This window comes from Mesoplodon densirostris, chromosome 2, assembly GCF_025265405.1.
Source record: "Mesoplodon densirostris isolate mMesDen1 chromosome 2, mMesDen1 primary haplotype, whole genome shotgun sequence".
NCBI classification, from domain to species: domain Eukaryota; kingdom Metazoa; phylum Chordata; class Mammalia; order Artiodactyla; family Ziphiidae; genus Mesoplodon; species Mesoplodon densirostris.
Genome location: NC_082662.1, coordinates 116,557,844 through 116,568,743, shown reverse-complemented (window position 1 = coordinate 116,568,743; position 10,900 = coordinate 116,557,844). Strand labels below are relative to the sequence as shown.

The following is a 10,900-nucleotide window of genomic DNA, read 5'->3' as shown; positions in this document are numbered from 1 at the left end:
CCGGCACCATGCTCTGGACCCTCTGCCCACCTCCCTCAGCCAGGGTTGGGGTGCGGGGGCTGAAGCTCAGGCCCAGAGCTGCCAAACCACAAGCACATCTGGAAAAAATTCCCCTCCCAGCCTGACTTTCCTTTGTCTTACTTCTGTCTTTTTGGAAATTCTGGCTGCCTGGCCAGTGGGGGGAGTGAGGAAGTGAAGGGAGGGGAGTGGGCCCAGGCCTCCTTCCTCCACCCTAGGGAGCCCCCACCTCCAGCCTCTCCAGTTTCCTCAGCCAGACCACAGCCCTCCTCTGTGCTCCTGCAGGTCTAGGCTCCCTCATTCTGGTGACCATCTTTTGAGCGAGGTTTCTACATCCTTCGTCACAAGGCTTGTGGGGGAGAGGGCCAACACTGGCCCTTCTCTTTTGCAGCAGGAGGGATGCATATTGAGGAGGAGACTGGACTGTTCTGGCTGGGGTCTCAAGAGGGCTGGAGTGGAGATGAACATGGGACCTGGGTGGAAGAAATAGGGGGCAGTGAGGGGGAAGGAGAGGCAGCAGGAGTCTGCTTTCCACCATGTTCCCTCCCCCAGCCTCTCCTCATCCCTTTGGCTGGGAGCCTGATTTCACTGTCAGAACCTAATCCCCTCCCTTTACCTACAGCGTTGCTGGAGCCGGGTGGATGGGGGAGGAGCACAGGCAGTGCCTTAACCCCAGGCCCTAAGCACCCCCCAGGGACCACCCCCTTCCCTCCACCACCTCTGCTTTTGTCTGTCCATCCTCCGAGAGCCCTTCGCCCTGCTGCCCCCTCACTTCCAGAAGACCAGGCCACACGCACCCCCAGATCAACTCTCCCACACCAAACCTGGCACCCTAAAACCAGGCTGGAGCATCCAGCTCCCTTCTTCAGAATTGACATTTTATTGGTTATTGCAGGGTGGGACTCTGTCAAGAAGTCCTTTCTACAGTCTAATCTCCATCCCTCCTGCTCCAGAGTCACCCTAGTTGCATTATTTTTTCCCTACACACCCGTAATTCAGAGATTTTCCTCTTTACAGCACAGAGGCTCGACCTCCAGTGTGTCTTTGCTAAATCCTCCAGCCCCTCTCCTTTGGCTCTCCTCCTCCGGGCTCCTCCCCAACTAAGGCCCCTACCTCCTTAGACCGTTCCAGGGCTCTAAGGGAAAGGGCTTAGAATCTCGGAGAGCCTGTCCTCTGCTCCACCCATGGCCACGCTGGCAGGGAGGGGCCAGGGCAGGAACCCAGGACTGGGACCAGATGAGGGGATTTTCTTCCCCGCCTCGGAAGAAGCTGGGAGGACAGCTCCGGCAGGGTGGCGGGGGTGGGGGTGCGCTACGGGCATCGGGGCCACGTGCACGGATTCGCCGAGGGCAGCTAGGCCGCAGTGTCCCTCAGCGCTGGACAGGCCCCTGGGTTCCGCCCGCTCGGAGTACCGCATCCTCTGCGGTCGGCGGTCTCGAGTCTCCCGGCCTGTTTCCGAGGTTCCCTGCCTGACTTCCATTTCTGTTTCTCTGTCTCCCGGCCCTCTCCCCCGGGGTCTCGCTCACTCCCACTTGGGTCTCCGCGGGGAGCCGTTCCCTACCCCCTCCTTTGATCTCCCACTTCAAAGCCGCTCGCGGAGGGGCGGCCTCTCCTTCCGCCCGTTTTACGGCTCAGAATGGTGACACCTGAGACCCCGCTCCGCCCCTTCCCCGGGGCATCCAGACTCCCCCCAACCTAGGTGGCAGCGCGGCGCGCCAAGGGCAGCGCGGCGCGCCAAGGGCTCCGCGCCTCAGTCCCCGCCTCCCCTCCCTGCCGCCTACTGCGATTCCCTCGGGGGTCTGGGGAGCCGAGAGACAGAGAAAGCGCAGTAATAAAGAGCTCGTGTCAAGTGATTGGCTGTGACCTCTGCCCTCCCCAGCCTGGCGCTCCAGGCTCCTGTTTAACCCTTCGATGCCCGCCCAACGCTTTAAGAAGAATGAGTCTCCCTGCGCCAACTTCCAGCGTCCGCAGGTGCTACTGGAGCCCGATACCGGGTGGGGAGTCGAGGGTAGTAGGTAGGGGGTGAAGCCCCCTCCCAGCCTCTGCGAGTTGTTCCAGTAGGGGGCGCCGTTGCCTCACTTAGGTGCCTGGCCCCTGAACCCCAGGGCTCCCCAGCCGGTCTCTTGAGTTCGGAGCGGTCACACTGGATCCAGCTCAAGCTTCAGTGGAGTCGGAGCTCGGCCGCCCATTCTCTTCCCCAGCTCCGGTTTGCAAGCAGGGGTTCACCCGCCGGTGGTGTCGCCGGGTGTCCGGCGCCAAGGAGTCGAGCGCACCGTGTCAGGTTGGGCAGGGATGGGGAACAGGCGAGGTGCGACCCTGTGCCTCGGACTGCAGGACGTGAGAGCTCAGCATCTGTGCCCCGGGCCTAGCGCCCTCTCCTCTCGGTTGAGAGCCCAGTCCGAGGGCTAGCCCTCCGTCGGCCTCCTCATCCACCCACTGGCGCGGGAGCCAGCCATCTCGGGCCCTCTCGGCGAATTCTCGACCCGCCCACTGGGCTAGATCCAGAGGACGGGGTGGGAGTGGGGGTGGGGTGGTAATGCAGGGCCGGGGCTCAAGGCCCCCCAGGTGGGGTGGAGGGGGAGGCGGAGCTGGAGGCGGGACCACCTCATTCTTGGGCAAGGGCGGGTCCACGAAGGGTATAAAAGCTGCCCGCGCGAGAGTCCAGGCCGGATTTAGGGTTGTCCTCGGACGAGTCCTGGTTCCTGAGTCTCACCATCCGGCGAAGGCGGCGGAGACATCTCTTTCGACTAAAGGACTCAGCGTCCAGTGCTCCAGCCGAAGGATCTAAGGGGACCGCCACTAGCACCGCCACCATGCCCAACTTCTCTGGCAACTGGAAGATCGTCCGATCGGAGAACTTCGAGGATTTGCTCAAAGTTCTGGGTAAGGAGATTTTTGAGCGCCCGGGAGAGGAGAGGGGGCTCCGAGGCCTCGGAGGTGGGTACGAGAAAGAAAGGGAAGTTGGAATCAGGGCGTGGGAAGCGGGGCGCCTGCATTCCCAAGAATAGGGGTCAGACGCCTGGGTTCCGGGGCGCTGAGCCCGAACACCTAAACCCTTCTTCCTCTGGCGGGGCGCCCACAGATGCCAACTCCTGCGGCGACTCAGCCTCTGAATCAAGTAGAAACCAGAAGCATGAGGTCGGTATTCCCTGGGGTGAGGCAGTGGTGTTCTCCGCAGTTCGGAAGCTGCAAACCCTGCATCCAGGCTGGGAGCCTGGGTCCCTACCCAGCCGAGCCTCCCACCCCCACCCCAGGCATTCCTGCCTCCTTCCCCTTGCCCCCCGCAGGTAACCCAATCCCCAGGCAGATTCCATATCTCTCTGCGCGGGGCTCCACCCACCAGGTGATCGTCACCGCAAGGCCCCCAGATCCCCCTTTCTTCCCCTTTCAGAACTTTTCCACTCTGTTCCCCCCACCCTCCATCTGTGAGACAAATATTTTCCTACAGCGAACAGCTCCAGAATCCTAAACTCGCTCTGGATAATTATCACTTTCTTAGATTTCAACAAATGGCTTCGTGTGAAACCCCAGCCATCCCCTCCCTTTCAGAAAATCCGAATTCTCTTCTCCCTGCCTCCCTGGAGACGGGCTGCAGCCCAGCTAGGTCTGTTGGTTAAAGGTGGAGGAAGTTGAATCTACCCAGACTCCCCTTCCCAACTCCTGTGCGCCCTCTGGTGTCTGGGGAGTGTGTGTGTGGGGGGGAGCCTGGGCCGGCTGGACAGAGGGCTCTGCAAAGAGATGGAGGTTAGTCAAGGACCCAGCCACTGGGAAGCCACCTGGAAACCCTGGAGCCATCAATTTCTGAACTGAACAGAGAGACCCCAGCTGGAATGAGCAGAGGGCACCCTGTGTGGGGCAGGGGGCTTGTAGAAATGAGTCAGGAACTAGGAAGGGGCTGGAATGCAGTGAGGAAAGCAGGGATTTCCATCCTTCCTTACTGTTAGTTCTGCTTGCAGTCTGACCACAGTATTTCTTGTAATCCTGTCAGCCTTTCTTGCCCTACCCTTGTTGAAATTAAAGATCCAGGGACTTCCCTGGTGGTCGAATGGGGACTCCCACACTCCCAGTGCAGGGGGCCTGGGTTTGATCCCTGGTCGGAGAACTAGATCCCGCATGCATGCCTCATGCTGCAGCCAAGATCCCGCGTGCCACCAAGATCCTGCCAAAGGATAAAAATTTTCCCTTCAGAAAGCCTAGATGCCATTCCCTCCCCCAACTTCTCTGGATTCTGGCCCCTCTCCCCAGTGGAGGAGGCAGTGGCCTGGCACACCCCCAGGCCCCAGCTGGAGGATAAGATCCCAAACCCAACCCTGTTGTCTGTCTGTCTTCAGTCTGTTTGTCCTCCCTGCGGGGTCTCTCAGAGCCACGTGCCCTCCTCAGGGCTTGCTGTGGGGCAGATTAAAAACAGACCCGTTAGACAAACACAGTCCTGAATCAGCCAACGTTGGCTGAGCCTGGCCCCAGCACCACAGGTACCAGAAGCTGGCTGGAGGGGTGTCTCCTCTGGACCTAGCCTTGCTTCCGCAGGAATCTCAGTCCCTTCTCACCCTTCTTTGTCCTATGCAAGAGTCTCTCTCCTGGGGAGGGATGCTCAGGTATTTGGGGGATACCCATCCCATCCAGTATGATGGTCATGACACATAGCTAGCAGCTCCTGTTCCTATAACGGGAAAGATGGATAACAGGATGGACTTCCCGGGTAGCACCAGAGAGTGAAGTAGTCTTTTTGTCCAAGGAGGTGGAGTGGGATATGTCTCTTTTACCAAGTCAATTGGTCCTGGGAACCTCAGTCATTTCTCCCTGGATCCAAAAGATCGGCAGCCAAGAAGTGGGCTCCTGGGGCTCCTGAGGGACAGGGCTTCCTCCCACTCCCTTCTGTCTGGAATAGAGTGTGTCTGCTCTGGTGCCGAGGGGAAAGGGGATTTGTTTCTCTAGGGACCCAGGTTTGGGGGAGGGCCAGGGGGTCTGGACCGCATCGGGAGATAGAGAATCACACTTGCCTGGCCCAGCCCAGCTTGGCCCCTCATCCCACCCATTGCTTCCCTGAAGCGTTCTGCTCCAGTTCAGGGCAGGAGGCCAGGCCAGGTGAAGGGTGCAGAGCTTGGACCTGGGCCCTGACTAGAGGTGCCTCCCTGCCTGCTTGACTTCCTGTCAGAGGGCTTCTCTCTCTCCGGCTCCTCCACTCCTTTTTTTTTTTTTTTTTCGGTACGAGGCCCTCTCACTGTTGTGGCCTCTCCCGTTGCGGGGCACAGGCTCTGGACGCGCAGGCTCAGCAGCCATGGCTCACGGGCCCAGCTGCTCCACGGCATGTGGGATCCTCCTGGACCCGGGCACGAGCCCGTGTCCCCTGCATCAGCAGGCAGACTCTCAACCACTGCGCCACCAGGGAGGCCCATCCTCCACTCCTTTTAAATAACTAGGGAATAGAGAGAAGGGGTCCAATCTGGGAAAGGATAGGGGGACAGGCACAGGGACTCTGAATCCACAGAGGCTGAATGAGAAGACCTGACCCCTGAAGTGGGGTGGGTGTTCCTGGAGTCGGGCCCACATCAGGGGAGGGGAGGGGAGTGTCCCTTTCTGTTCCAGGAGGGCAGGTGGGCAGGAGTCCGATGCAGGGAACTTTGTCTGAGCCCCAACTCTGGCTTTTTCTTTGCCTTCCTTTTATCAGTGATAATAACAACAACAATAAGAGTAGCTATTGTTCCCTGAAAACATAAAGATGTACCTGGCACTGTGTGTGCTAGGGCCTAAACACACATCATCCCATGTGATAGGCTCTTGAAGAAGTTACTGTCTGCATTTTACAATTGTGGAATCTAAGGCTCAGAGAGGTTAAGCCATTTGCCCACGGTCACCCAGCCTGCAAGGGAGTGTGAGCCAGGTGGAAATCATGGCCTAATGGATCTTATTTCACAGCCTGTGATGTCCCCAGCCTGCTGACCAGTCTGTAGGGGGAAACAGCTGTCCCACCTCTTCCCCTGCTGAGAATCCCTGCTCCTTCTCATCCTGGGGAGGAACAGAGGCTCAGCAAATAAAGGCCTCAAGACAGGGGAGGTGAGTGGGCAGAGAGGGAAGTGGCCCCTACTCCAGGACGTGAGTAGTGAGGCCTGGCTGGGGAAGGCCTGCCTTGCACTTGGGCGGGGGTGCAGACGCAGTGACTCTGATGAGCCCACCCCAGCAGATGGTCTCCAGCAGGGTGGACAAAGGACCAAAAGTGAGGTGAATTGAGCCAAGGTGAGCTGTAGCAGGATGAGAGGAATAGGGGGAAGCTGCCCCCAAGAACCGAGTGAAGAGCTGAGACTTGGGGATCCCGATCCAGGGCTGCTGACTCATCCAAGTGGGGCCATAGCTAGAAGCAGAACTCCCAAGGGCAGGGCACTGCCTCTCTGTCCCTTCTCCCTGAAACCACCAGCCATCAGGGCCGTACCACCTGCCCTCCCTTCAAGGTACTTTCTTGGACACCCAAGCAGCTTGCCCCTCTTCCCAGCCGCTCACAGTTCAGCCTGCTCCTGCTGTCCCTGGGGAGAGTGTGAGACAGGTGCCTGGAGCACCCATAAAAGTTGAGCCTCTCCTCTCCCTCCAGGGGTGAACGTGATGCTGAGGAAGATCGCCGTGGCTGCAGCATCCAAGCCAGCAGTGGAGATCAAACAGGAGGGAGACACTTTCTACATCAAAACCTCTACCACCGTGCGTACCACAGAGATCAACTTCAATATCGGAGAAGAGTTTGAGGAGCAGACTGTGGATGGGAGACCCTGTAAGGTGCGTGCTGGGACGGGGTCCCTCAGGGTCATGGCATCTATTGCCCTGCTTCTCAACATGACATTTTCCAGTCTTTTCCTAGAGTCTTCCCTCCAGTTCCAATGGAGAAAGTCCCTAGATAGTGGTGGTGGGTAGAAAGGGGGTGCATCCCCTATACCTCTCACAGCATTGTCCCTGCTGTGGACCCACCTCACTTGACCACCTTCTCATGCAGAGCCTGGTAAAATGGGAGAGTGAGAACAAAATGGTCTGCGAGCAGAGGCTTTTGAAGGGAGAGGGTCCCAAGACCTCCTGGACCAGAGAACTGACCAATGACGGAGAGCTGATCCTGGTAAGGCCTGCCTCATCTCAGCTCAGAGCAAGCCCAGTGCTACCTTCAGAGATTTTCCGGGACATTCCAGGATGCAGGAGATTTAAGAACAACTGTGGCTGGTCTCCCCGTCTCCTATGAGGCTGCTGGGGCAGGACTAGACTGTCCCTGTCCCATACAGTGTCCTTGTGCAAACGTAAAAGGGTGTCCCTTCCGTGTGGAGCAAAGGACATGCACTGAGAGGTCCCAACAGTTCTCCGCGGGGATCTTCCTGGCTTGGGGAGAAAGACTTAGGATGGACCCCTGGGGCTGTATTGTCCTCCATCCCATGATGCCCAGGCATTTTGTGACCAGCTCTTACCTGTCAGTCCTGAGCCAAGAAGTAGGTTTGGACCTGGAGGTCAAGCAGAGTACCTCCACTCAACCCTCCTGCAACCAAGCACAGGACCCAGGGGCCTCCTGGGCTAACAATGACTTCTCCCCTTTCAGACCATGACGGCGGACGACATCGTGTGCACCAGGGTCTATGTCCGAGAGTGAGTGGCTGTGGCCCAAGAGCCGCCAGAGCCCGCCACCAGCCCATTCTCCCTGCTTCACTGCCCCATGGGCTGCCCCTCCCCCATTCCTTCCTTCTAGGCTAGCTCTCCCCTCACCCCAGTCATTTCTGGGGGTGCTAGGATGCCTCCTGCAGGGGCTCTGCTTTTTTTGGCCCCTCCTCTCCTCCCATACACCAACAAAGTGGGATGGATGACAGGACCCCAGATCACCCGTTCCAGAATCACTCCCCCCATCCCAAGTCAGCAGTCCCAGCCCCAAGTCAGCCCAGAGCACCGTCTCTCTCTTTTTCTGCAAGGGGACCCGAGGGCCCGACTGGGAAGACCGGCCCTCTGTCTTCCACTCTTTGTCCCTGTAGCCCATACAGTGTAGAATATTTATTGGTTAATTTTATTAAAATGTTTTAGAAAATAAAACCTGTCTCTGGCTCATTGGGAAGGGGTTGGGTAAGTCACCTGAGTTCAACTTTGCCTCTAAACTGCAGTGTGAGAGAGTCGATGTTTCAGCAGCACCGGTGCGACTTACACACCTGGGAGGGAAACACCTTCCCTTCACCTTTCTCATCACTACCCTCTCATTTGCTGCTGAATCCATGAACATCACCTTCACTTCCCCTCCCCCAGCCTCCTTTGTCTCCTGCTCTGGCTTCCAAGGCCACCAGGGCCCCCCTGACTCTGAGCTGGCACTGGGGAACTGATTCCCACCTTCTCCCATGCTGGTGACACAGCTTCCTCCTCCTCCAATTGTTCCTTCTCTCTCCTCCAACCCCAATCTGTGGGCGACCCTGGGCCTGGCCTTGGCTTCCCACCTGGTTCCAGATGAGCTCGTCACTGCCCACAGGCTGGCCTTGCTCTTGCCCAGGTACCCTCTGTGTCTGAGACAAACCCATCTCTGCCTTGAGATCCCTCACTCTGCCCCATCTGCCCTGTCTCCTGGGTCTTCCAGGCCCCTTGGGTCCTCCTCCCACTCACCTCCCTGAGCCTCCACACTCACGTCTGTCCCATGTCTTCCCAAATTCCATATCATGATCTCTCTCAAATGCCTGCCCTCCTTCCCCAGGCCACGGCCCTAGACCATGCTTTCTCATTGCTCACCTCCTAACTGGTTTGCCTGTTTGCGCTTTACGTTATCATGCTGTGATAGGGCAAAATGAGCACACGTGTTAGAATAAGAGGGGTTCAAATCCTGGTTCTGCCGCTTGCTAGTTGTGTGATCTCAGACAAGTTACATAGTGTCTCTGAGCTTCAGTTGTCCGGATTTTTTGTTTTTGTTTTTGTTTTTGTTTTGCGGTACGCGGGCCTCTCACTGTTGTGGCCTCCCCCATTGCGGAGCACAGGCTCCGGACGCGCAGGCTCAGTGGCCATGGCTCATGGGCCCAGCCGTTCCGCGGCATGTGGGATCTTCCCAGACCGGGTTACAAACCCGTGTCCCCTGCATCGGCAGGCGGACTCTCAACCACTGCGCCACCAAGGAAGCCCCTTGTTTTTGTTTTTGTTTTTAATTGAAGTATAGTTGGTTTACAATATTGTGTTAGTTTCAGGTGTACAGCAAAGTGATTCAGATATATATATATATTATTTTTCAATTCTTTTCCATTTTAGGCTATTACAAGATACTGAATATAGTTCCCTGTGCTATACAGTAAATCCTTGTTGTTCACCTATTTTATATATGTTAGTGTGTATCTGTTATTTCCATACTCCTAATTTATCCCTCCCCCATCCCCTTTCCCCTTTGGTAACCATAAATTTGTTTTCTATGTTTGTGAGTCTGTTTCTGTTTTGTAAACAAGTTCATTTGTATTATTATTATTATTTTTTTGGCCACACTGCCCGGCTTTCGGGATCTTAGTTCCCTGACCAGGGAGTGAACCCTGGCCTCCTGCAGTGGAAGCGTGGAGTCCTAGCCACTGGACCACCAGGGAATTGCCTGTATTATTTTTTAGATTCCACATATAAGTGATATATAATATTTGTCTTTCTCTGTCTGACTTACTTCACTTAGTATAATAATCTCTACATCCATCCATGTTGCTGCAAATGACAATATTTTATTCTTTTTTATGGCTGAGTAATATTCCATAGTGTGTGTGTGTGTGTGTGTGTGTGTGTGTGTGTATGCATGCCACATCTTCTTAGGCCAATCGTCCATTGATGGGCACTTGGATTATTTTCCACGTCTTGGCTATTGTAAATAGTGCTGCTCTGAACATGGTGGGGGAGTACATGTATAGTTTTGAACTAAACACAAAATAATGTAATTTAATAGCTTATGTACTGGGAAGTTTCAGCTGAGTCTAGCTTCAGGTGTGGCTAAATCCAGGGACCCAAACAAGCACATCAGCCTCTCCCTTTGCATCCATCCTGCTCACCTCTGTTTTTTTGTGCATTGGTCGCCTTCAATCCTATCACACAGAAATGTTCTCTAAGTCATAGGAAATTGGCTTCATATGCCCCAAGCTTACATGGTTACCGCTTGAGATCCAAAAAGAAGTGGGTGGGGACTCTCTCCCGGGGTCTATATCTTTAACAACCCAGAAGGACTCAGCCTGGTTCTGCTTATATCACATGACCATCCCTTGGACCCTTGGTCTAGTTGCTGTTGGCAAAGCAAGGGGCCCACTGATTGGCCAGGCCTGGACCTCATGCCACACCCATGGCCAAGGAACAGGTCTGGCTCGGTGATTAACAATCCCATCAGAATCCCATGGGATGGGAAGGAGCACTTTTCCAATGAAGAGGGCTGCTATGAGTCTCAGGCTTCTAATCTAGAAAACAGCAATTATATATAACATCTACCTCACAAGTGTGTTGTAATAGTTAAATAAAATAAATCTCATTATGTACATAGCACTTAGCAATAGTAAGCTCTTAGTGTCTCTGATTTATCCTCCACAGTGCTGCCAGAGGATCCTTCAAAATATACGTTTTATTATGTCAGAGCCCTGTTCAAAAAACAATAAAACAAGACACAAAATCCCTTTAGCTGCACCCCCTCCTTTTGTCCAAAATAAAGTCCAAACAGGTATTAGAGGCCCTTCAAGACATGGCCCCTGCCCTTTCTTGTGTGTGTTCCTCCAGGCAGGCCTCAGCTCCAACCTCCCCTGCATGGTATGCCACCCTCTCACCCACTGGCATTCAGCTGCTTCTCCAAAGCTTAGCTCCTCACATGGCCTGAAGCGGCCTCTCCCTCCATCGGCACAGACCGTCAGTGGTCACGCTTCAGAGCCTCTGTGTCCGCTGGGGACCCTCCTCT

At 55.6% G+C, this 10,900-nt stretch overlaps 1 protein-coding gene across 1 annotated transcript; it reads left to right on the top strand.

The window, feature by feature from the left end:
- Positions 1-2,675: 2,675 nt before the first annotated feature.
- Positions 2,676-8,061, top strand: CRABP2 (cellular retinoic acid binding protein 2). Its single transcript, XM_060088278.1, has 4 exons — positions 2,676-2,901; positions 6,602-6,780; positions 6,995-7,111; positions 7,580-8,061. Exons 1-4 carry the CDS (start codon positions 2,832-2,834, stop codon positions 7,628-7,630), a joined length of 417 nt encoding a protein of 138 aa, XP_059944261.1. The 5' UTR covers positions 2,676-2,831; the 3' UTR covers positions 7,631-8,061.
- Positions 8,062-10,900: the final 2,839 nt, after the last annotated feature.